Raw genomic sequence first — 27,188 nt, forward strand, 5'->3', positions numbered from 1 at the left:
TTCTCCTGGGCTGCTTGTATGGATCCTTCTGCCTCCTGGGCTGGCTGCTCTTCTGACACTACCTGTTCTTCTGTAGGCCCTTGAGGGGCTGGCTGGAGAAAGGTGATGATGGGTACCACGACTGCGTTGTTGATCTGAGTCCAGGACCGGGGAAAGTCTCCGAGTACGGTACTGATCATTTCTTCCTTTTCCTCTGCGAGTTGAAGGATATCCTGGTCTTCTTCCGCACCTTGTAGCTGCTCGGGACACTTCTTCAGGTGGTCTCTGGAGACAGTGGCTGCGGTCTCTCCTCCATCCTTACTGATGACACATAATTTTGGGTTCTCATGGCTTGAGGGCAGTACGGTGTACGGGTCCTTCTCCCACTGGTCATCCAACTTGTGGAGCCGTCTCTTCCTCTTCAAGACCTGCTCTCCAGGTGCCAGGGGAACAGTGGGAGCATGTTGGTTATAAGTCCTCTCTTGCCTTCCTCTTGCTTGAGACAGACTTCGCTCCACGGTCTCCTGTACTTTCCGGTACTGCTGCTGTCGTTCTGTGTCTCAGTCTGCTTCTGGTGAGGTGTCCTCGGGTGTCAGGACTCCCATCTCCAAGTCAATTGGCAGCTTACCAGGCCTTGCTCTCATTAGGTAAGCCGGGGTGCAGTTGGTGGAATTTACTGGGATATGGTTGTACAAGTCAATCAGGTCTGGCAGCTTCTCCGGCCACAGGCTGCGTTCTTCCAGGGGCAACGTCTTGAGGAGATCAATGACGATATTGTTCATTTTCTCACACAGCCCATTGGCTTGGGGGTGGTAAGGCGTTGTCCTTATCTTCCTGCAACCATACAAGTTGCAGAACTCCTGGAAGACCTCCGCTTCGAAGGCTGGACCTTGGTCAGTCAACACTTGCTCCGGATACCCGTGTGGACAGCAGAAGTGCTGCTGGAAGGCTCTAGCTGCTGTTTGAGCCGTTAAGTCCTTGACAGGGACCACCACCAGGAACCGGGAGTAGTGGTCTACGATGGTGAGGGCGTAGACGTACCCGGACCTACTCGGAGCCAGCTTCACATGGTCCAGGGCTACCAGTTCTAGTGGTTGCTTCGTGATGATGGGCTGCAGGGGGGTCTTCTGGCTTGCACGGTCCTTCCTCCTCAGGTTGCACGGGCCGCAGTCTCTGCACCATCTCTCAATGGCCCCTCTTATGTTTACCCAGAAGAACCGGTCACGCAACAGGAACTCCAGCTTCTTCCATCCGAAGTGCCCTGCTCCGTCGGGATCCAGGATCATAGCCGCGTCCCATCTCGGGACCACTACCTGCCAGGTCAGCTCATGTGTCCGGGAGTTGACAGTTCTCCGGCACAGCTTCCCCTTGTAGAGAAACAGTTTACTCTTCTCCTTCCACAGCTGTTTAGTCTCCTCCGGGGCGTCTGGGTCAAGGCAGGCATCAGCCTGTGTCAGCATTTACTTCACCAGATGGACTGCGGGGTCACTGTCTTGAGTCTCTGCCCAGCTGTTGTGGGGTAAGGGATTGAACGTAGCAGAGTGCCTGTCCCTTACACGGTGGGAATACTGGGTAATCCCATGACGGTGGAACGCAGGGAGTTCGATCTCTTCCAGTTCCTCTGGATCTTCCCCCCCGTCCGGTAAGTTCGGCATCCTGGACAGGGCGTCTGCGTTGGCATTTGAGCGTCCCGCCCGGTATTTGATGGTGAATTCATAGTTGGACAGGCGGGCCATCCATCTCTGCTCCAGGGCACCAAGTTTTGCAGTGTCCAGATGTGTCAACGGGTTGTTGTCCGTGTACACGGTGAACTTGGAGGAGGCAAGGTAATGTTTGAAACGTTCCGTCACTGCCCACACCACTGCCAGGAACTCTAGCTTGAATGAGCTATAATTCTCAGGGTTTCTCTCTGTGGGCCGTAGTTTTTGGCTGGCGTAAGCGATTACCCGTTCTCTCCCCTGCTGGATCTGGGACAGTACGGCTCCTAGCCCGATGTTGCTCGCGTCCGTGTGGAGGATAAAGGGCTGGCTGTAGTCAGGGTACGCCAGGATTTCATCCCCCGTGAGGGCCATCTTCAGCTGGCGGAAGGACTCCTCTTCCAGCTTTTCCCACCTGAAGGGTGGCTTCTGGTTTTTGGCCTTCCTGGATTGACCTATCAGGAGGTCCTGCATAGGAGCTGCCATTTTGGTGAAACCTGGTATGAATCTTCGATAGTAGCCTACCAACCCGAGAAACTGCCGCACTTCCTTTATGTTGGAGGGTCTTGGCCAGTCCTTAATCACGGTGATCTTATCGGGGTCGGGAGCCACTCAGTCGGCACTCACCACGTGTCCCAGGTACTGTACCTTTGGTTTCAGCAGATGACACTTGGAGGGTTACACCTTTAGGCCGTAGCTTGCCAGGGCGTCAAACACCTCTGCCAGGTGTTTCAGATGGTCCTCGTAGGTTTTGGAATAAACTATGACATCGTCCAGGTATAACAGGACCGTCTCGAAATTCCGGTGTCCCAGACAGCATTCCATCAACCGCTGGAAGGTTCCTGGTGCGTTGCAGAGCCCGAACGGCATACAGTTGAATTCGCTGAGACCCATCGGGGTGGTGAACGCAGTCTTCTCCTTGTCCGCCTCTGCTACAGGAACCTGCCAGTACCCACTAGTAAGATCCAAAGTGGAGAAGAAGTTAGCAGATTTTAATGCAGCTAAAGATTCTTCTATCCTGGGTAATGGGTACGCATCTTTGTGTGTGATTCGGTTGACCTTCCTGTAGTCTACACACATTCTCATGGTGTTGTCTTTCTTTTTCACTAGAAATAGTGGAGCTGCCCAGGGGCTACAGCTGTCCCTGATTACCCTAGCCTCCTTCATGTGTCGCAACATCCCCTTTGCATGCTGATAGTGTGCAGGGGGTACAGGTCGGTATCTTTCCTTTATGGGTGGATGGTCTCCTGTGGGGATGTGATGCTCTACCCCCTTTACTCGCCCGAAGTCTAGCGGGTGTTTACTAAAGACTCTTTCGTACTCCTGAACCACCCGGCAGACTCCCTGTTTTTGGTGTGAGGGAGTGGAGTCAGTACCCAAATGCAGCTGCTGACACCAGTCCTCCATTTGTTTCTTAGAGCCGTTACCTTCCTCTGGTTGAGATGCAGGCAAGGGTTCTACGGCCTTTACAGAATTTTGGTTTATGGTGAACAATTTGGCTAGCGTGGCATACCGGGGCAAGTATGCTTCTCTTTCCCCAATGTTTAGGATGCGGACCGGTACCCTCCCATGATGGACATCAACCACCCCCCGTGCCGTCAAAATGGTGGGCCTACTGTCTGAGTAAACGGGTTCTACCATAGCTTGGTAGTCTCTACCCCTCATCATCTCACTCTTTGGGGGCATGGCGATGGGGAACGAGTCACTCATCCTAACGCTACCAATCTCACCACCCGACAGTTCTACCTGTTGCCGTTTCATCAGTGCCCGGATCTCCTTTTGTAGGACCCGCTGCTGGCCGGAGCTGGCGTTCATGGCAACCTGCTGTAAAATGGCAATTACTTCTGAAAAGCAATTCTCAATAACGTTAGTACCCAAGGTTATTTTAGGGTGACTTTCACGGCGATCAATGTCCACAATAATCAGTCCTTGTGCCGCCAGTTCGACCTTACCGATTTTAATGGTCACCTCTTTGAATCCCACCTGCGGCACGGGCTGACCATTGCTGGCGATGATACTCAGGTCGTCATCTGGGTAGCGGGTTATGTCCGAGTCATTCCAGTACCGCTTAAAGAGCACATAAGGGATGGTAGTTACCTGTGACCCGGTGTCTAGTAGGGCACTCGTAGGAATGCCATCCAGTACCACAGGCAAGACTGGACGTCCCCCTACGTATTTATCACGCCAGTTCGATGGGCCTGATGATCTTATGCCTGGGGATTGGCCCTCTGCCCCAGGTTGTGCCCGTTTAAATGACAGTACCTTGCCATATGTCCTGGTTGATTGCAGCTGCGGCAGATGGGTTGTCCGTCCTCGTTGTATCTGTCGCTGGGTCTTCCTCTGGACGATGGGATCCTCCTCTGTCGGCGCCACGGGACGTCCTCCGGACTGGTGGCCAGCTTGATCCTTCCTGGAGAGGATACCTGTAACGACTGCACAGTCCTGGTTAATGCGGCAACGCTTTTGGTCAGTTCTTGGACCTGATAGTGCAGGTCTGCAGCCGGGTCTTTATCCAAAGCCTGCGCACCAGCTCCCACAGGCTCTGCAGACAAGGGCGCAGCCTCCTGGTGATAGGTAATAGCAGGGCACCGGTGGGTTACAGCGCTACCCGGTGCCGGTTCTCGGAGCACCCGGTGGCCCTGTCTTTGAACTTTGCAAAGTCTAACCCAGGGTTCTGCTAGGCCATGGCACATAACTGGGTTCGGTGGGCGATGGACAGCAGACCCTCAATGAATTGCTCAGTCAACAGTTCATCTGCATTCCGCACACTGTCAGGGTCTGCCTGTTTAATGGCTCCCAGGGCCTCCTGCAAATTCAAAGCATAGTCTCTTATACTGTCTTGGGCCCGCTGCTTGCACCCATAAAATCTCATTTTGATCTCTGCTGAGGTACGGGTATCAAAAGTGTCCTTCAGACGGGCTAAGATCTCCTTCACAGTCTCCTTGTCCCTGACTGACCAGGAATTTACTTCACGTTGGGCTGCGCCGGTTAGCTGGCCTACCAATATGCTCACTTTTTGTCCCTCCGTCATGGGGTACACTTTAAATAGGCTGTACAGTTTCTCTTTAAAGTCGCTTAGGGTATGCGACTCCCCTGAGTATTGGGGCAGCCAAGCCGCTCCAGGGATGTAAGGCATTGTAAATGGCATTACTGCGGCAGCGGCCGCACTGGCGGTGGGAGCTCCCTCCATTCCTGGTATCTTCCGCCCCCCTAGTTAACCGTGGCCTACCTTTTGTTGCTCTTCCTCCGTAGGCCGCGGCTCCGCTGGTGCTGCTCCGTGCGTGGACCTTGCGTCGGGTCCTGGTGACGTCAGCGCCGCTCTCTCTCCTTCCAGGACCTTGCGCAGCGTCGGTGTGTAGGGCGGGGCTTCAGGTCTCGCGCGTTTTGGACGTCCACGCCCCTCTTCTTCCCGTGCGGCATCCTGAAGATGGCGTCCGATGGCGGGAAAACGTCTGAAGACGGCGGGAAACGACTGAAGATGGCGGGAGACGACTGAAGATGGCGGGAGACGGCTCCAGATGGCGGGAAACTTCACTCAGGTAAGTGCAAAGTCTTTTTCAGGCACGCAATACCCATTTGTGGCGGGTTGGTCACAATCCTGCCGACTACGCCAAAAAGCTGACGCGACCCCTGGGCCGTGTGTGCACACATGTGGGTTACCCGGAGCCGGGTCTCTGGGGGTTGTAGTCTCTGCGTGGCGGTGACCCGGGCCCGTGGCTCAGGGTGGTCAAACCAGTGGCAGTCTTTATATGTTTTAGGTTAATGTCCGACTACGCCACCCGTGGATTGCGGCTATTATGAACCGCCGCTGCAACGCAGTCCACTGAGGCTGATGGTGTGTGCAGCTGAGATGGTGTAACTCCCCACGGGAAGAGTATAGCCTCAGGGCAGTGTAATGGGATGATGGGAGTGATGGTGCACGGGTGAATCAGGAACAACTCAGAGTCTTTGCAGTGCAGTTCAGGGTCTTTACTGATGATGATAAGGCAGACCCTCCCGGGAGTACTGGCTAGCATAAGGGGCCTGGTCAGTCTGTGAACAAACAGGAGTTCCCCTGGCCAAGTGGAGTTGTAGGCCTCCCCGCCTATCTGCACTCTTCCTGGCTACCTTGCTGTAAGCGAGTGGAAGTAGCCCACGTCCCTGAGTATACCGTGTGGTGCTCACCCGTATGGCTGGTGACTTGGACCCTCTGGTAGCTTCTGCTCCTCGATGGCGGTACCGGTCCCTTGTGTGTGACTGAGCCTCCGGGCTTCCTATGGCCAGAGGACCTGGAATCCCCTGCCGGCTGGTTTCTGCTGCTGGACTTAGAGATCCCTACAGCCTCGGACTCCGTTGTCCGGTCGTAGTGTCTTCAGCCAGGACGAGCAATATCTGCTTCCAGTCCCTGGCACTCAGCTCCTGCTCATACAGAGCTCCTAGCTGCTGCTTTCCATGTGTCTGGAACTTCACTCCAGGCTCTAACTGGACTAACCCCACCCCAGATCCAGTTTATATAGGGCAGGTTCCTCCCCTATCTGGTCTGGGACAGGAGGTGTTGCATGTTCAAGGGCTCCTGACCAGGGAACCTCCCACTTGCTCTCAGACGTGATATTTCTATCACTGTGGCAACCAGACCCCTGGGGTGCCACAGTAGCATGAGATGGACTCTACAACCTACAGAAGTTGCTCAGGTAGTGCAGCTCATCCAGGATGGCACATCAATGCGAGCTGTGGCAAGAAGGTTTGCCGTGCCTGTCAGCGTAGTGTCCAGAGGCTGGAGGCGCTACGAGGAGACAGGCCAGTACACCAGGAGACGTGGAGGGGGCCGTAGGAGGGTAACAACCCAGCAGCAGGACCGCTACCTCCGCCTTTGTGCAAGGAGGAACAGGAGGAGCACTGCCAGAGCCCTGCAAAATGACCTCCAGCAGGCCACAAATGTGCATGTGTCTGCACAAACGGTTAGAAACCGAGTCCATGAGGGTGGTAGGAGGGCCTGACGTCCACAGATGGGGGTTGTGCTCACAGCCCAACACCGTGCAGGACGCTTGGCATTTGCCACAGAACACCAGGATTGGCGTCCTGTGCTCTTTACAGATGAAAGCAGGTTCACACTGAGCACATGTGACAGACGTGACAGAGTCTGGAGACGCCATGGAGAGCGATCTGCTGCCTGCAACATCCTTCAGCATGACCGGTTTGGCAGTGGGTCAGTAATGGTGTGGGGTGGCATTTCTTTGGAGGGCCGCGTAGCCCTCCATATGTTCGCCAGAGGTAGCCTAACTGTCACTAGATGCCGAGATGAGATCCCCAGACCCCTTGTGAGACCATATGCTGGTGTGGTTGGCCCTGGGTTCCTCCTAATGTAGGACAATGCCAGACCTCATGTGGCTGGAGTGTGTCAGCAGTTCCTGCAAGATGAAGGCATTGAAGCTATGGACTGGCCTGCCCGTTCCCCAGACCTGAATCCGATTGAGTACATCTGGGACATCATGTCTCGCTCCATCCACCAAAGTCACGTTGCACCACAGACTGTCCAGGAGTTGGCGGATGCTTTAATCCAGGTCTGGGAGGAGATCCCACAGGAGACCATCCACAACCTCATCAGGAGCATACCCAGGCATTGTAGGGAGGTCATACAGGCACGTGGAGGCCACACACAATACTGAGCCTCATTTTGACTTGTTTTAAGGACATTACATCAAAGTTGGATCAGCCTGTAGTGTGTTTTTCCACTTTAATTTTGGGGGTGACTCCAAATCCAGGCCTCCATTGGTTAATAAATTTGATTTTCATTTATGATTTTTGTGTGATTTTGTTGTCAGCACATTCAACTTTGTACAGAACAAAGTATTCAATGAGAATATTTCATTCATTGAGATCTAGGATGTGTTATTTGAGTGTTCCCTTTATTTTTTTGAGCAGTGTATTAACAATTATAATCAAAAATAAATGAGAATTGCATAAAACTTAAAACATCTTCCACAGGTAGTGCATGGTCTAAAAAATGGTAAAACTATATCTATAATGATTATGGTTCGGGATTCGAACTTGCTAGTTATTATTGCTCTGCATCACATGCAGACACTGACCTTGGTCAGTCCCTCTAGACCATGGGAATATTCGATATGTAGTTAATAGAAATTTTCTAGTTTCTCTTTTGGGGAGATACAATTCTATGATGGTTTTTACAGAGGAAACATGGTTGTAATAGGATATATTAATAGGAGGATATACTAATATATACGTATGTATCAACAATTATACTGGGACCATAGCCCATATCCATATCCATATCCATATCCATATCATGGAGATGGAATTAGAATACTTTTCAGATCAATAAGAAAACCTATATTTATATTTGGTCTTCCCTAGATGGTTGATCACTAATGTGAGCAGATTCATTTTTTCTTAATGAATAGCCCATGCAAAAACATATTTTCCTAGACTATACTAGGTATGCACGTTGTGGGAACCATACACCATCTACTATATAATCGGCTTATCCCGTCTGTCTGACCGTCCAGGAAATCCCGCGTCGCTGATTGGTCCGGCCGCGGCCAATCAGCGACGCGGGATTTCAGAACAAGATGGCGGCCGTTAGCGGCTCATCTGCCGCATGGAGGTCAGCGGCGATGCAGCCAAGAGATGACTGGCGCTAGCCGGTCATCTCCCGGCTGCTCGCAGCGGAAGTACCCGCACAGGCAGCGCCGCTCCCCGGTCCTCACTAACACAGTTTGCTGATTGATTGGTCGCGGCCGACGGCCGCGACCAGTGATATTGGCACGAAATTTAAAACACCGTTATCCTGATTGGTCGCTGCCGTCACCAATCAGCAGCGAGCGCAGTCTGGCCGCGAATTGGCGCCGGATTTGAAACACGCTTCGCTGATTGGTCGCACCCGCCCGACCGCAACCAATCAACGATATTGGCACGAAATTTAAAACACCGCTTCTCTGACTGGCGCAGCCCGGCCGCGAATTGGCGCCGGATTTGAAACACGCAGGCCACCGTCGGGAGATCAGCGGCGACGCAGCCGGGAGATGACCGGTGCTAGCCGGTCATCTCCCGGCTGCTCGCAGCAGAAGTAACCCGACCAGCGGCCTCGCTCCCCAGTCCTCCCTTCACACCGCTGATCTCCCGACGGTAGCCGCATGGAGGTTAGCAGCGATGCAGCCGGGGGACTTACGTGCTGGCTGTGCGTGGTCAGCGATGTTGTCACAAGCAGTATTGACAACATGACGTACTTACAAAATTCATTAGGGGCCCCGGGGGGATACATCGAGGGGTTAATTTAAAGTAGTGCACAACCCATTTAAACACTGCTTCGCTGATTAGTCGCGCCCGGTCGGCCGCATACATATTCTAGAATACCCGATGCGTTAGAATCGGGCTTCCATCTAGTATAGTATAATATAGTCTTGGATTATTGGTTTGAAAGTTTAATGAGTCAGAAAGGGATATCTGGGAAAATGAATAATACAAAGTATGATGAAATAAATAGCATAAGCTAATATATTCTATACTCTTCAATACCGGGGACCGCACTGATGTCCTGCGGATATGTGCAAGAGACCGCTAAACACATAGACCCATCAGATGTTCTCTTTGAGGATACAGAGTGGGAGCAAGCTAGCAAAGGAGGAATGGAAGAATTAGATGTGAGACGTGCGGTGATAGGAGGCGCTGCAATGTGACCACCTAGCAGGTGATGTGGGATATTGAACTTCCAGTATTTTTAAAGTCTCCATTACCTCATTTAAACCATGTGGTTTTAATGAGTCCAACTTGTATATCCAATAAATCTCCTTTCTGTTGAGATTTTGGATTCTATTAGAAGTAGTACTCAGAATGTCTTCTATTGGCATAATTTTCAGGCTTCTAAAGTCCTTGTTGTGTCGGTGAGCCATATGTCGGGATAACCCATGCTTGAGAAAACCCGTAACCACATTATGCCTGTGAGAATTCAGACCACTGAGGCTGGTGTTGTGTGCGCAGCAGAGAATGGGATAACTCCCCATGGGAGGAGTATAGCCTCAGGGCAGTAAGTGTAGATGATGGGAGTGATGGTGCACGGGCGTCCCAGTACTAGTAGTGCTGACGCAGTGAGAAAGCACAGAGACAAGGTGTTGCAGTTCAGGTTCTTTACTCACAGTTCTCATCCAGGTCACTTGTGCACAGATAGGACCGCCCGAGCCGTGCTGCGTCCACCAGCCAGGGGGCTCGATCAACCACCAGGCAATTCCGGAGTGTGGCACAGGACTCCCTTCTATCCTTTCGTCAGCCGTGCCCCACCAGTGACACTACTTCTGTCCAGCTGCCTCAGGTCTTCTCCTGGGAGGACTGGGTGTCCACTTCCCTGACCCTATGTGGTGTGCCTTTCTAGTAGGTGTAGTGAGGGGTCGCACCAGTAAATGGTCACGACCGCCGGTCCTTGGCTGAGGATTAGTCGCCTCCACCAACTTGGGATGCGGTACCCTGTTCTGCCAACCCGTCACCTGCAATTTCCTGGGTCCTTAGAGTTCCTTCTGCCTTCGTGTCTCTGGGCCTCTCTTGGTGTTCTGTTCCTTTCTGTTTCCGTTCCTCTCCTCTGGCTCTGGCCTCCACTCCAGGCCTGCCTCGTGGAGCTGGGCCCAGACTGAGCAACAGCTCCCTGTCAGCCCTCTCTGGCTGAACTCCTTCTCTCACTCCTCTGACTGAACTTCTCTTCTCTTTCAGTGCTGGCTGGGCCTCACAGGCTAGGCCCGCCTCCGGAGCAGAGCTCCACAGAGGCCCTGCTCTGTCACTTCCTCTCTCAGACTGAACACTGATCTAAGATGGTGCCCACCTTATATACCTCCCTCTCTGTGTATGAGCCCAGGTGACTTGCAACCAATGGGCTCCTACCTATGCCCAGAGACCGTCCCCTCCTGCTCCTACATCACTGGGTTTTCCTCCCCCCTCCCCACTCCAGCCAGGGACAGATTCTGTCGTGCCTGCATTACTGTACTAATGGGAGCACCGTTGAGCTGTCCCCCGGAAATGGGGTGTATGTGATGCATGCAGCTGAGTCCCGGTCCACACACCATCCTTACCCGGGAGTGGGATATCACACATCTCTGGTTGAGGTGCAATACCCCTGTAGCGACCGAACCCTCGGGGCGCTACATTCCCCCCGGTAAACCACAGCACGTCCTCGGGCTGGAAAAGAGTAAAGACAATTCAAAAACATGCAATACTTTTTCAAAACTTTTCACATTAGAAACCGGCGGCATTATTCAACTTCCCTTTATGGGAAACACTTTCTCTTTACTAGACATTATACTGCACTTTTAATATTACTGGAACTCTTTTGTCATATAACATTTTCTAGCAGCATATAACACTATTCAGTATATCAAACTTTTTCAGGTAAAACATTTTTTTTTTTTTAGTAGATTCTCTTCTTCACTGGCCACTGTGCAACTTGCGACCAGGTGTCCATTTTTCTATTAGGGGAATGGCTGCTCTCAGTCCTCAGCCAGGTAGGGAAGAGGGATGGCTGCTCTGTCCTCAGCCAGGTAACAGTTCAATCGGGATCAACTTTGTATCAGACAAACAGTTCCTTTTAGCCTGACGGGCAACTATGTACACAGGTACTCTGCCACTCACTAGTAGCGGTATCCTCCTGATGCTCCTTCCTCATATTGATCTTCAGACCCGTCTGGGTCCTCTGAAATGTGACTCTCTGCGCCCACCCGGTGGATGTTGAGGGCATACCAGCCCCTTGCGCCGCGGTGCAGTGGGCCTTGCGGCGGGGCCTGGAGAGGGCCGCTGTTGATGACGCCCGGGGTCAGAGGGCGCGGGCTGGTGGTGGCAGCGCCCAGGGCTGGAGGGCTCGGCTGCAGGGCTTGTTGCGGGGTCTGGAGCAGGTCGGTGTCTGCAGCGCCCGGGATCGGCGGCTCCACCAGGGGGCCCGGGAGCAGGCTGACGCTGGCAGCGTCCGGGACAGGGAGACTCCTCTTACCAGCTCCCGCGACCGCTCCTGCGTCACACGTCTTCTCCTAGCGCTGGTCGGGACCCGCGACGGCTGGGGCACTGCCGATGCTGGGCAGCTTAGTCTGCTGCTGGTCCGCCATCTTGCTCTCCGTTCCTGATGTCTTCCTCCCCCCCAGTTAACTGTGGCCTACCTTCCGGCGATCCTCTTCTGTAGGCCGCGGCTCCGCTCGCGATGGTCTGCGTTGAGCGCTGCTGACGTTAGCGCTCGCTGGGCTCCTTCCAGGACCTTGTGCGGCGTCAGCGCGTGGGGAGGGGCTTCGGACTTCACGCGTTTTTGACGTCCACGCCCTCTTCTTCCCGCGCGGCGTCCCGAAGATGGCGTCCGACGGCGGGAAAACGGCCGAAGATGGCGGGAAACGGCTCCGGATGGCGGGAAACTTCACTCAGGTAAGTGCAAAGTCTTTTTCAGGCACGCAATACCCGTTTGTGGCGGGTTGGTAACGATCCTGCCGACTACGCCAAAAGTTGACGCGCCCCCTGGGCCGCGTGGGGAACCCGGAACCGGGCCTTTCGTGGGACGCTGGGGGTTGCAGTCACCATGGCGGCGACCCGGTCCCGTGGCTCAGGGTGGTCAAACCAGTGGCAGTCTTTATAGGGTTTTTATGGTTTTATGTCCGACTACGCCACCCGTGGATCGCAGTCACGGTGTACCGCCGCTGCGAGGCAGACCGCTGAGGCTGGTGTTGTGTGCGCAGCAGAGAATGGGATAACTCCCCACGGGAGGAGTATAGCCTCAGGGCAGTAAGTGTAGATGATGGGAGTGATGGTGCACGGGCGTCCCAGTACTAGTAGTGCTGACGCGGTGAGAAAGCACAGAGACAAGGTGTTGCAGTTCAGGTTCTTTACTCACAGTTCTCATCCAGGTCACTTGTGCACAGATCGGACCGCCCGAGCCGTGCTGCGTCCACCAGGCAGGGGGCTCGATCAACCACCAGGCAATTCCGGAGTGTGGCACAGGACTCCCTTCTATCCTTTCGTCAGCCGTGCCCCACCAGTGACACTACTTCTGTCCAGCTGCCTCGGGTCTTCTCCTGGGAGGACTGGGTGTCCACTTCCCTGACCCTATGTGGTGTGCCTTTCTAGTAGGTGTAGTGAGGGGTCGCACCAGTAAATGGTCACGACCGCCGGTCCTTGGCTGAGGATTAGTCGCCTCCACCAACTTGGGATGCGGTACCCTGTTCTGCCAACCAGTCACCTGCAATCTCCTGGGTCCTTAGAGTTCCTTCTGCCTTCGTGTCTCTGGGCCTCTCTTGGTGTTCTGTTCCTTTCTGTTTCCGTTCCTCTCCTCTGGCTCTGGCCTTCACTCCAGGCTTGCCTCGTGGAGCTGGGCCCAGACTGAGCCACAGCTCCCTGTCAGCCCTCTCTGGCTGAACTCCTTCTCTTCTCCCACTTTATGCACTGACTTCTTCTCTTTCAGTGCTGGCTGGGCCTCACAGGCTAGGCCCGCCTCCGGAGCAGAGCTCCACAGAGGCCCTGCTCTGTCACTTCCTCTCTCAGACTGAACACTGATCTAAGATGGTACCTACCTTATATACCTCCCTCTCTGTGTATGAGCCCAGGTGACTTGCAACCAATGGGCTCCTACCTATGCCCAGAGACCGTCCCCTCCTGCTCCTACATCACTGGGTTTTCCTCCCCCCTCCCCACTCCAGCCAGGGACAGATTCTGTCGTGCCTGCATTACTGTACTAATGGGAGCACCGTTGAGCTGTCCCCCGGAAATGGGGTGTATGTGATGCATGCAGCTGAGTCCCGGTCCACACACCATCCTTACCCGGGAGTGGGATATCACATCTCTGGTTGAGGTGCAATACCCCTGTAGCGACCGAACCCTCGGGGCGCTACACATACCTAATATAGTCTAAGAAAAAATGAATGAATAGCCCATGCAAAAACATATTTTCGTAATCTGCTCACATTAATGATCAACCATCTAGGGAAGACCAAATATAAATATAGGTTTTCTTATTGATCTGAAAAGTATTCTAATTCCATCTCCATGATATGGATATGGGCTATGGTCCCAGTATAATTGTTGATACATACGTATATATTTGTATATCCTCCTATTAATATATCCTATTACAACCATGTTTCCTCTGTAAAAACCATCATAGAATTGTATCTCCCCAAAAGAGTAACTAGAAAATTTCTACTAACTACATATCGAATAGTCTAGAACAGGGGTCTCAAACTTGGCTGGGTATATGGGCCGCACATGGAAAAAATTTGAATTTGGGGGGGCCGCATTCTTTGCAGGTCAAAGTGATATTTTTAGTGATACCATTTTTTTGTATACATCTTTTGAACATTTTTGCAGTGTTTATTTATTTTTTATAGCTTTGGTCGTAATGGATGTGGCGATAATAAACGTGCTCTTTTTTGTGTTTACATTAGTTTATATATAAAACAGCATTTTTAGTGCCAATCCTGGTCCTCATCTTGTAGTAATGTGCCCCATCCTGGTCCCCATCTTGTAGTAATGTGCCCCATTCTGGTCCCCATCTTGTACAACCGCTGGCAAAAATTATGGAATCACCGGGCTCGGAGGATGTTCATTCAGTTGTTTAATGTTGTTGAAAAAAAGCAGATCACAGACATGGCACAAAACTAAAGTCATTTCAAATGGCAACTTTATGGCTTTAAGAAACACTAAAAGAAATCAAGATAAAAACTGTGGTACTCAGTAAGGGTAATTTTTTTTCAGACCAAGCAGAGGGAAAAAAATTATGGAATCACTCAATTCTTAGGAAAAAATTATGGAATCACCCTGTAAATTTTCATTTCCAAAACTAACACCTGCATCAAATTAGAACTGCTCGTTAGTCTGTATCTAAAAAGGAGTGATCACACCTTGGAGAGTTGTTGCACCAAGTGGACTGACATGAATCATGGCTTCAACATGAGAGATGTCAATTGAAACAAAAGAGAGGATTATCAAAGTCTTAAAAGAAGGTAAATCATCACACAATGTTGCAAAAGATGTTGGTTGTTCACAGTCAGCTGTGTCTAAAATCTGAACCAAATACAAACAACATGGGAAGGTTGTTAAAGGCAAACATACTGGTAGACCAAGGAAGACATCAAAGCGTCAAGACCAGAAACTTAAAGCAATAGGTCTCCAAAACAGGAAATGCACAACAAAACAAATGAGGAACGAACGGGAGGAAACTGGAGTCAATGTCTGTGACTGAACTGTAAGAAACCGCCTAAAGGAAATGGGATTTACATACAGAAAAGCTAAACATAAGCCATCATTAACACCTAAACAGAAAAAAACAAGGTTACAATGGGCTAAGGAAAAGCAATCGTGGACTGTGGATGAGTGGATGAAAGTCATATTCAGTGATGAATTGCGAGTCAGCATTGGGCAAGATGATTATGCTGGAACTTTTGTTTGGTGCCGTTCCAATGAGATTTATAAAGATGACTGCATGAAGAGAACATGCAAATTTTCACAGTCATTGATGATATGGGGCTGCATGTCAGGTAAAGGCACTGGGGAGATGGCTGTCATTACATCTTCAATAAATGCCCAAGTTTACATTGGTATTTTGGACAGTTTTCTTATCCCATCAATTGAAAGGATGTTTGGGGATGATGATATTATTTTTCAAGATGATAATGCATCCTGCCATAGAGCAAAAACTGTGAAAACATTCCTTGAAAGAGGACACATAAGGTCAAAGTCATGACCTGCAAATAGTCCGGATCTCAATCCAATTGAAAATCTTTGGTGGAAGTTGAAGAAAATGGTCCATGACAAGGCTCCAACCTGCAAAGCTGATCTGGCAACAACAATCAGAGAAAGTTGGAGCCAGATTGATGAAGAGTACTGTTTGTCACTCATTAAGTCCATGCCTCAGAGACTGCAAGCTGTTATTAAAGCCAGAGGTGGTGCAACAAAATAATAGTGATGTATTGGAGTGTTCTTTTTTTGTGTTTGTTTTTCATGATTCCATAATTTTTTCCTCAGAATTGAGTGATTCCATAATTTTTTCCCTCTGCTTGGTCTGAAAAAATTACCCTTACCGAGTACCACAGTTTTTATCTTGATTTCTTTTAGTGTTTCTTAAAGCCATAAAGTTGCCATATGAAATGACTTTAGTTTTGTGCCATGTCTGTGATCTGCATTTTTTCAATAACATTAAACAACTGAATGAACATCCTCCGAGCCCGGTGATTCCATAATTTTTGCCAGGGGTTGTAGTAATGTGCCCCACCCTGGTCCTCATCTTGTAGTAATGTACCCATGTTGTGGCTATGTCCCGCATCCAGGTCCCCATGTTGTGGCTATGTCCCGCATCCAGGTCCCCATGTTGTGGCTATGTCCCCTATTGTGCTGTTCTTCACACACCTAAAAAAGAAAAAAAAAAAATAAGATTATTCTCACCTGTACTCCGTTCCCTCGGCATCCTCTCTGCACATGTGGCCTGCAGGCACCACAGAGTCAGACTCCTTGATGATCGCGACCTGGTCCAGGAGGAGCCGTCGACAGCAGCGCTGCATTGCTGCGCACTGGGCGCAGAGACAGTCTCTCAGCACAGCATTACCAATGCCAGCTGCTGGCCTATCAGAGGCCAGCAGCTGATATATGCGCATGGCAATAACGTCATGCGCCGCTGCGCCAGCACGCAAATGTCAGTAGCTGGCCTCTGATGGACCAGCGGCTGGCATTGGTAATGCTCTGCTGAGAGACTGTCTCTGCGCCCAGTGCGCAGCAATGCAGCGCTGCTGTCGACGGCTCCTCCTGGACCAGGTTGGGATCGTCAAGGGGTCTGACTCTGTGGTGCCTGTGGGCCGCATAAAGCAGCCTCGGGGGCCACGTGTTTGAGACCTCTGGTCTAGAGGGACTGACCAAGGTCGGTGTCAGTGTAAAACTTATATGATGCAGAGCAATAATAAGTAGCAAGTTGAAATCCCGAACCATAATCATTATATATATAGTTTTACTATTTTTTAGACCATGCACTACCTGTGGAAGATGTTTTAAGTTTTATGCAATTCTCATTTATTTTTGATTATAATTGTTAATATGTCTCTTAGCAAAGTGAGTCTATATCTTTAAATTACATTTTTAAATGTTAACAACAGCTGTCTGTGCTTTGGCGCCAGTTTTCTTTCATTTTCCTTGTATATATACGTTTACTGCCGATAACACCATACAAGCCATACACTTGATGAAGTGGACGGGAAGTCCACGAAAAGCGTCTGATTTTAGCTTTGTTAAGAATAAATCCACAATACAAGAACTGGATTCTGTATAATCTTTACAAACGGAGGAGCGCGGAACTACTGACACCTTTTATATCTATTCTTTGCATTTCGAACCTCTAAAGTTTGGTGTCTCCTGCAGCCCTTCTAACGTCTAATACATGCGTTGTGCATATCACACCCCTGCAAGGTAAGCGCATTACTGCTTCTGTACATCATTGTTTTGGTAACAGCGCTATTACGCCCCCATTTTATCCTTTTGTAGAATCTGTCCCTGGATATCATCTTCAGAGGCCTGTATCATGCAAGTCCCGACAGTATTACTTATGCAACTCACAGTCCCTGATGTAGATAATGCTGCTGCTCCATCTTCTTTCCCATCAGAGAGCTTGCTAGCTCAGGTGCAGGGCCCACAAAACTCCTCAGATATCGGGAAATACCAGGCGCAGGCACCACTGAAGGACATCTATTAGCTTGGCCAGAGCTGGGACGCTTCTTAGCTGACATTTGGGGGTAAATAGTGTTTCTTAATTGGGTCTGCAGACATCACCCAGGCAGGAGCTGAACTGCTGCACGTCCTCACTCCTCCATAGCCAAGCCATATCCCCTGAAATGTTGCTTTTAATCTCACGTTTTTCATTTTCATAAGGGTAACAGGGATAAAAAGGACCCCCCCAAATGTGTGCACGAACAATACTTTTTCATCACTAATGTTTTAACCACAGTATTTTCCATTTTCACAAAGAGAAATAGGTGAACATGACCCCAGAATTTGTTATACAATTTCTTAAAAACATAGTAATACTCCATTCATGGCTGTACAGTACTGTTTGGCCACACAGCAGGGCTCGGGTAAAAAGGTACGCTTATTTGACTTTTGAAGCTCAAATTTTCCTTGAATAGTTTAAGGTCACTATTAGAGAGTCCCTAAGTGAAAAAAGAGCAGAACCCTCCACCTACCATCTTCCCAAAGTGGCCTAATTTTGTAAGTTACATCCCTTTAGGAAGAATTTATCTTTGGTTGTAGTGACTATTTTGGCCTCACAGGTGTTTTCCAAAATATCTAAAGTTACTTACTGGTAATGGGATTTTCCAGACCCATGACTATACCAACTGAGCGAGGATCTGCCCATCCAGGCCAGGAAACCCACTGAAACAAAAGGGTGGCACATCTTCCTCCACTTCAGTTTGGAGGTCCTCTCATGCTCTGTAAACAAACAATGATTAATACATACATAATTAGAATATCAAAAAGTTAATTTATTTCAGTTCTTCAATACAAAAAGTGAAACTCATATTATATAGAGTCATTACAAACTAAATAGATCACTCTAAGTGTTTATTTTTGTTAATGTTGATGATTATGGCTTACAGACAATGAAAACACAACAGTCATTACATTATCTCAGTAAATTAAAATTAACAAAAAAAACTTACAAAGGCTTTCTAAGAGTTTACAAAGGTCCCTTAGTCTGTTTCAGTAGGCTCCACAATCATGGGGAAGGCTGGCTGACTTGACAAATGTCCAGAAGGCAGTCATTGACACACTCCACAAGGAGGGTAAGCCACAAAATGTCATTTTTAAAAAAAGCTGGCTGTTCAGAGTACTGTATCCAAGCAGATTAATGGAAAGTTGAGAGGAAGAAAAAAGTGTGGTAGAAAAAGGGACACAAGCAACCGGGATAACCGCAGCCTTGAAAGTATTGTTAAGAAAAGGCCATTCAAAAATTTGGGGGAGATTCACAAGGAGTGGACTGCTGCTGGAGTCATTGCTTTAAGAGCCACCACACACAGATGTATCCAGGACATGGGCTACAAGTGTCGCATTCCTTGTGTCAAGCCACTCATGACCAATAGACAACACCAGAAGCATCTTACCTGGGCCAAGGAGAAAAAGACCTGGACTGTTGCTTTCAGATGAAAGTAAATTTTACACTTCATTTGGAAATCAAGGTCCCAGAGTCTGGAGGAAGAGTGGAGAGGCCACAATCCAAGCTGCTTGAGGTCTAGTGTGAAGTTTCCACAATCAGTGATGGTTTGGGGAGCCATGTCACCTGCTGGTGTAGGTCCACTGTGTTTTATCAAGACATTTTAGAGCATTTCATGCTTCCCATTTCATTCTCCAGCAGGACTTGGCACCTGTCCACACTGCCAAAAGTACCAATACCTTGTTTAAAAACAACAGTATCACTGTGCTTGATTGGGGTTAAGGTCAGGCGAGTTTGCTGGCCATAGACAATGTATGGGGTATTGTCAAGAGGAAGATGAGACACACAAGATCCAACAATGTAGACGAGCTGAAGGCTGCTATCAAGACAACCTGGGCTTCCATAACACCTCAGTAGTGCCACAGGCTGATCGCCTCCATGCCACGCCGTATTGATGCAGTAATTGATGCAAAAAGAGCCCTGACCAAGTATTGAGGGCATTTACTGAACATACATTTCAGTAGGCCAACATTTCAGATTTTAAAAACATTTTTTCAAGCTGTTGTTATAAAGTAGTCTAATTTACTGAGATAATGACTTTTGTGTTTTCATTGGCTGTAAGCCATATTCATCAACATTAACAGAAATAAACACTTGAAATAGATCACTCGGTTTGTAATGACGATATGAGTTTCACTTTTTGTATTGAAGAACTGAAATAAATTAACTTTTTGATATACTAATTTTGTGAGAAGCACCCGTATCGGCACCAAATTATCACCACAGTCTAAATTTTAATCACTCCACCTGAAAAAGTGCATCCACAACGGGTGATGTTGGGGGGGTGGGGGGATAATAAAAGGGTGCTGACATGGGCTCTGGAAAATCCCATGACAGCACCACCTGAGAAATTTATATAGAACAACAATCCACCTTAGGGAGGGACCACCGCTTGTAGATCCCTTCTACCAAAAGTTAGATCAGTTGTGGAGGATAAGTCCATCCTGTAATGTCTATAGAATGTTGAAGGAGAGGACCAAGTGGCTGCCTTACATATCTGGTGGATGGTGTCTTCTCTGCCCAAGAAGTCGCAATCGCTCTAGAGGAATGCGCTCTAATGCCTTTTGGTATTGACACACTACTGGCCGAATAAGCTATACTGATTGCCTCCCTAATCCACCTTGCTAACGTGCTCTTTTAGACTTTAAGCCCTTTCCTAGCCCTTCCTGAAAGGACAATGACAACCCTTTAGTTGCTTCTATATATTTAATTAGGGCTCCTCTAACATTTAATGTATGGAACTGCTCTTTGAGGTTTTTTGGTGTACAACAAAAAGAGGGAAGAACAATCTCCTGAATCCTATGTAATCTCTTGGCCACCTTTGCTCGGTGGCCTGGGTCAGTTCTTAAGACCAGCACCTGAGTGTATGGGGGATTTACCGACTAGGCCTGAATATCACGGACCCTACAAGCTGATGTCAATGCTACAAGTATTATGACCTTAAGAGTAAGATTCTTTATGGAGGCTTCCTTTAAGGGCTCAAAAGGGGTTTTAGGATTTAATAAACCGCACAATCCAACTATTGGATGCTAGATTATAATTGTACAGCGCCCCAAAGGCTGAAACCTGATCCTTAAGTGTGCTGGTGTACAACCCCAACTCTAACTCTTTTTGAAGAAACTCTAGTCTAGATCTTATTGGGATTTCTCTACCTAGTTTCTCCCCCGAAGTAGATAGAAACTTCTTCCATGTTCAACCATATATATTTTAGTGGTTACAGGCTGTCTGCTTTTCAAAAGGGTGGGTACTAAACCCTGAGAGAACCCTTAGCCTGGATTTTGAGAGGGAGATGACGGTGTTAAATAGAGACCTGAAACATGAGGGTGGTGAACTGGGCCCTGGGGAGAGCAGATCTGGGACCTCCGGCCGGATCCAAGGATCTGAAATTGACATCTGCCTCATTCAATAAAACCATGGTCTCTTGGGCAAGAATAGAGCTATTAATATCACCTTTGCCCGCTCTTCCCTGGTCTTTCTCAGAACTGATGGTATCATGACTATGGGAAAAAAGGCAGTCTAGGCCAGGCCCCCATGGTATCTGGAAAGCATCCACTGCATAAGGCTCCTCCCTTGGGTCTAGAGAGCAGAATCTGTCCACTTTCCTGTTCCCCTTGTTGGCAAACAGGTCTATTTCCGGACCCCCCCACAGATCTACAACCAGCTTGAACACTAGGGTTCAGAGACCATTGCCCCTGCCTTATCTGATTCAGACTCAGGAAAACTGCCTTTTCATTTTCCTTCCCCTTTATGTGAAGTGCCGTCAGGGAAGAGAGATGTTGTTCTGCTATTCAAAAAAAAAGGTCTCCTGTTGTCTTCATCAAGGTGCGAGATCTCCTCCCCCCAGATAGTTTAAATATGCTGTTGTCTGACAATATCCGAACAGGATGGCCCCGAAGGATGGGGAGCAACTTCCCAAATACCATTCTCATGGCTAACAGCGCTCTAATATTGGAAGAATCCCTTCCTTCCTGGTTCATCCATACACCCTGGACCACACACACACACAATAGAATCAATAAAAACGTCAGCTCGGCGCTCAAAAAAATAAGCCCTCACCCAGCCCCAGATCACGGAAAATGGAGACGCTATGGGTGTTGGAAAATGGTGCACACACTTTTATTTTTCTTCACCACATAAAAAAGAACTTATACATGTTTGGTATCTACGAGCTCGTAATGACCTTGAGAATCATAATGGAAGGAGTCTTTAACTTCTGCTTTGATGATTGATTTTAGATTGAATGCAAAAATCAAGGGGCTCCTCACTGATGTTACTCTTGTAGTCTGAAAAACAATGCATTTCTGCCAGTAGGATGGTAATGGGGACTTGGAAAAGTGCACACGCTTTATTTTTACGCTTCGCAACAGCTTTCCTAGGCCTCTCCTATTTGAAAAAACAAACAAGTGTGGCCCCATTAACAAAGTGAACTTTCTCGAAGATCACTCACCACCAGCAGTTACTCAAGGATATCGGATCTGTAGTCTGGACCAGGTTACAGGGTTGTTCCTTCATGGAGTCTCTGGACTGTTTGCTGGATTTACTGCCGCTCTTACTAGTGCGACTGCCATAGCTGCGTTTGCTTCTCTGACGATGCTGCTGACGCTGCATTTGCTGCTGTGGGTCTTGATGCTGCTGTTCCTCCATTATAGAGGAGAGCTGGGGCATCACCACCTCAGCTTGAACTGCTCTTTTAAATTTTGAGTCTGTCTTCCTGCCTCCACCAGCCCCTGGAAGTGAAATCACTTCTTGTATGTCGCCTGACCACCTCATTAGTACGCGCCACGCCAAGGGGCGCGCTGCGCATGAGTCAGTCCTGTGTAACCTGCCCAGCAGGGTGAAGTGGCACGCCATCTTATGTCGGGCTGTGCACCGAGCAGTTCTCAGCTTTACTCGGCACCATCGTCATTAGGGCGCACAATGTGACGCACTGGGCTGTGACTTCCTGCATTCACCCAGCACGCAGCATAACAGGGCCTACCATCTTGAGGATAGGAGTGAGTGTATGCAGACCCGAGCCAGTGTGTTAGCAGCGGATCATGCCAGACCCCCTTGCTTGTCTACCACATCGGCCATTTAAAGCACTGGGGTGGCGCTTCCAGAACACTCACCAGTGCCACTCTTCCTGCTACCGGGTCAGGCCTGAGACATTCTTCCAGTTGCACCTTATTCTGGAGGTCTCCCATCAAGAAAACAGACTAATGTGGGGGAGAGGTACCGCCCTTTTAATTCAGTGGGTGTCCTATCCTGGATTGGTGGATCACGCTCAGGTGGTGTGGTCATGAGTCAAAGTAAAATAATAAGCAGGCAGTTGGTATTGCAAATATGTCATTGTAGAGCCCAATACATCATAGTGCCTAGCTTGTTTCTGGAGACAAGCACCCCATAAATTAAGTAATTTCTCCTCACAACAGTAATGCCAAACATGCAAATACCATCTGCAGTTTAAGCACAATGCGAGGCGCAGAAGGTTTTTCTTTGGGAGCACTGATTTCACTGGATATTTTGGGGAGGGGAGCAGTGTTGCCTTTTCAGAGCTTTTGTGCTACCAGCATTGTGGAATCCACCTAGATTTCCATTAATAGATGATGGCCCTGAGAGGGTACATGGCTTTCTTGGGTTGAGTTGAAGTTTTTATTGGGTTACATAACATTTTGACGGAGCAGTCACAGCTTCCAGAGCCCACTCTGTATATTATGGTCAGGGTACTGATGTATGATGTACAATGTACGATGTACAGCAGGTTGCACAAAAGGGTTTAAAAAAAAACAAAAACCAAAAACACAAAACAAATGAAGTCTGTCTGTTCTCTTAGCTATCTTTTGTTTTGTGTGGAAAACATTAAAAAATGGATAACAGAAACCCTTTAAGAAAAAAAAAAAAAAATATTCAGATGCATGTTCCCAGTAATTTTATTTTCCTGCTCTTCAAATTGAACATAGCCCAACATTCATGAGAACAAATGCGTTTTATAATTGAGGTGGAAGGGGAGCTTTATGAAAAGGACACAACATTTACATCTGAAAATAGATTTATTTCTATTTATTCTTTTTTGTACACAAGGCCTTTATTGTGAATATGACCTGAAAACAAGTAGAAATGCAAGAAAAATGGTAATGTGTGTAAACCTGGGAACAAGTAATCTAGAAATAATTACATTTTCAATTAACTATTGTGTAATGGCTTTCAGTCTTAGGATAACTACAATGTTGGCTGCTTTAATGAAGCAAATATTAAAAGGGGTCATCCAGAGTTACAACATTTTTATATATCTTTTTCACATACACAGAAGCATGGCCACACTGGTATTCAGCTCTGCCCTATTTATATGAATGAGCTGTAATATGTTAGAAAAAAGGTGTGTTTTGGGCAAGTGTTGACTGGCTTCTGAGCCAAGTGAAAGCTCAAGAAATCAATGAATAAAACATGAAAAACAACTGATGACTATTGCAATACGGGACAAATGGGAGTAGGTGTGTGGCTTTAGCACGACCAGTGTATTACTTGCTCTGGCATTATGGGCGGGAAGCTTCAAGACCAGAATTACAGCAATACTTATGGGGACATCAGACCAACATTAACTATTTAGGCTGGACTGTCAAAAAACATATTCCTGAGTATTGTCACTAGCCTGCAGAAACATTGCAGCATATGGATATCCTTCTGCTTTATTACACCAAAGACTCTGCATTAGTCACAGAAGAAGGTTTTATCTCCACCCTTCTAAGTTGCTGTACATATTCCAGATCTCACACTTAAGAATGAGCCATTTTGCGGATCATGTAGTTCAGTATGCCTCCATTGCGGTAATAGGTAAGTTCCACGTCTGTGTCAAATCTCATTATGGCTTCAAAAGTCTTTCCTGTGTTCAACTGTAAAAGGAAACAGAAAATGTTATTCTAAACTGCCATGCCAAGTTTAAAGAGTAACGGTTTTAATTTTTATTTTAAATTTTATAAAATCAGTAACGCACGTGAAATAAGAAACTTCGTTATATATCTTAGAGAAATCTGCTTCTTTCATCGCCAGAACTGATAATTCTCCATTCACTGATAAAATCTGCATTCAGTGAAGACAGATTTTTACATTACTGATAAGTGGGGGAAATAATTATTTGCTCCGTTGCTGTTTTTGTAAGTTTGCCCGCTGACAAAGACATGAACAGTCTATAATTAAGGGTAGGTTAATTTTAACATTGAGAGATAGAATATCCAAGAAAAAACAAACAAACAAAAAAACACATTGTTTAAATTAGATACATTTATTTGCATTTTGCAGTGAGAAATAAGTATTTGATTCCTCTGGCAAACAAAACTTAATACTTGGCGGCAAAACCCTTGTTGGCAAGCACAGCAGTCAGACGTGTTTTGTAGTTGATGAGGGATGCGCGCATATCAGGAGGAATTTTGGTCCACTCCTCTTTGCAGATCATCTCTAAATCATTCAGATTTTGAGGCTGTCGCTTGGCCACTCGGAGCTTCAACTTCCTCCATAAGTTTTCTATGGGTTTAAGGTCTGGAGACTGGCTAGGCCACTCCATGACCTTACAGTGCTTCTTTTTGAGCCACTCCTTTGTTGCCTTGGCTGTATGTTTGGGGTCATTGTCTTGCTGAAAGATCCAGCCATGACCCATCTTCAATGGTCTTACCGAGGGAAGGAGATTGTTAGCCAAAATCTCGCGATACATGACCCCATCCGTCTTCCCTTCAGTACGGTGCAGTAGTCATGTCCCCTTTGCAGAAAAGCACCCCCAAAGTAGAACGCTTCCCCCACCATGCTTCACGGTTGGGACGATGTTCTAAGGGTTGTACCCATCCTTCTTCTTCCTCCAAACGCGGCGAGTTGAGTTAATGCCAAAGAGCTAAATTTTTTCTCATCTGACCACAGCACCTTCTCCCAATAACTCACAGAATCATCCAGGTATTCATTGGCAAACTTCAGAAGGGCCTGCACATGTGCCTTCTTGAGCAGGGGAACCTTGTCCCCCTTCCCGTGTAGTTTTAGGCTGATCTCTCACCTTCCTCATGATCAGGGATACCCCACGAGGTGAGATTTTGCATGGTGCCCCAGATTGATGTCGATTGACAGTCATTTTGTATTTCTTCCATTTTCTTACTATTGCACCAACACTTGTCTCCTCCTCACCCAGCGTCTTACTTATGGTTTTGAAGCCCATTCCAGCTTTGTGCAGATCTGTGATCTTGTGCCTGACATTCTTAGAAAGCTCTTTGCTCTTGCCCATGTTGTAGAGGTTAGAGTCTGACTGATTAATTGAGTCTGTGGACAGGAGTCTTTTATACAGGTGACTATGTAAGACAGCTGTCTTTACTGCAGGTAACGAGTGGATTAGAAGCATCTAACTGCTCTGTAGGAGATCAAATACTTATTATTTCCAGGACATCCCTCCTGACAGCACCATCAGGAGGTCGTCCTTCATATCCTTGATAGGGACAGGAAACACACAAGAGGTTAAAAGGCCCCTCCCTCCATCCTCACTCCAGTGTTTTTCCTGTCCCTATCAGGGACGGACACAGAAGAAGTTACGTACCGGGCGCAGAAGGATCGGGCCGAGGTCCTCGCACTCCTCCCCTCCCTCCTGTCAGGGTCCAGAGGCTGACACCCCGCTGAATACAGGGGTCCCTCAGCCTTTTTTCCGGTGGGAGTGGAACCATCTTCCCCGCAAAGGGGGCTCTTGGTTCCGGCTGCTGCAGCTCTGCATACTCCAGCGTGCGCAAGATGGTGGAGACAGCACTTCCGGTTACAGAGGGAGCAATACGCAAACCTCTAGTAACCAGTGTGCATTCCACGGTGGAACGCACTTCCGGAAAAATTTAAAAATAATGGCGCCAAACTAAAAATTAAAGGAGAAACGCCCTTTTTTCTGACGATTCAGATGGAAGACAGGTGAGATCTATTTAAGGGGGGGATGGGACTAAGGTCATCAGTCAACCAGCACACCAGCAATGGCAGATCAAACCACTGGTCGTTCTGACACGCTGACTGAACCTTCAGCCCAAGTAAGTTTACTGGGTACTTCCCCTCTTCTCACCACATTCCCATTGGTATATGGTAGTAAAAGTCTTGTGCTCCTTGTCTTTTTAGGACAAGGAGACACCTAAAAAAGACTCGATGACATCAGCTCCTAAGAAAAGGAGATGCGCCATCTGTAACAAGGAACTACCGGACACATACGGAAAACAGTTATGCTCTACCTGTATTGCAAAAATTGTCAAAGAAGAACATTCCTCCTTCATGTCAGACTTAAGAGCCATAGTAAGAGAGGAAGTGCAGAGTACTGTCAGAGACTTAGTTGTTCCACAAGCTCCTCAGGGTGCGACCCGTCTCAAGAGGCCACGTCAGGAGCTGGAGTCCAGTTCTGGGGAAGAAGAGTTGTCGGTTTTCTTCTGCCCCCGATCAGGACAGGGAAGACTATCATTAACCCTCCAGAAGAGAAGAAAAAAATCTCATCTCCTGGGAAGATACCGATACACTGTTAACTGCAGTAAGAAACACTATGCAGATAGAAGACACTTACCAACCATCATCAGTGCAGGATGAGATGTTCGGGGGGGGGGGGGTTTGTGAACCCACAGGAATAAGGTTTTTCCCGTGAATAATCACATTAAGGCAATGACCCTGGAAGAGTGGGAGGACACAGAAGAAGCTAATAATTCCCAGAAGCTTCAGAACTCGCCTACCATTGGAATCAGAAGATAGAAAATTATGGAAGGAAACCCCAAAAATTTATCTCGATTGCCAGGGTAGCAAAAAAAACATCCATCCCGTTTGAGGATTCATCATCTCTAAAGGATGCAATG

General features: G+C 48.1%; 1 protein-coding gene across 3 annotated transcripts in view; it reads right to left on the reverse strand.

Annotated features, from left to right (window-relative positions):
- Positions 1–23,383: 23,383 nt before the first annotated feature.
- The window catches only part of ACO1 (aconitase 1), a 62,961-nt gene continuing 59,156 nt past the window's right edge, over positions 23,384–27,188 (reverse strand). For all 3 annotated transcript variants that reach the window (XM_073665175.1, XM_073665152.1, XM_073665159.1), the window contains exon 21: positions 23,384–24,242. In XM_073665175.1, coding sequence (XP_073521276.1) covers positions 24,126–24,242 — 117 coding nt within the window. In that variant the 3' untranslated portion in view covers positions 23,384–24,125. The remainder of the gene's footprint in view (positions 24,243–27,188) is intronic.

The sequence above is a fragment of the Phyllobates terribilis genome, unplaced genomic scaffold (assembly GCF_046119375.1).
Source record: "Phyllobates terribilis strain yellow unplaced genomic scaffold, ASM4611937v1 Scaffold_1__5_contigs__length_1240528914, whole genome shotgun sequence".
Classification (NCBI taxonomy): Eukaryota; Metazoa; Chordata; class Amphibia; order Anura; family Dendrobatidae; genus Phyllobates; species Phyllobates terribilis.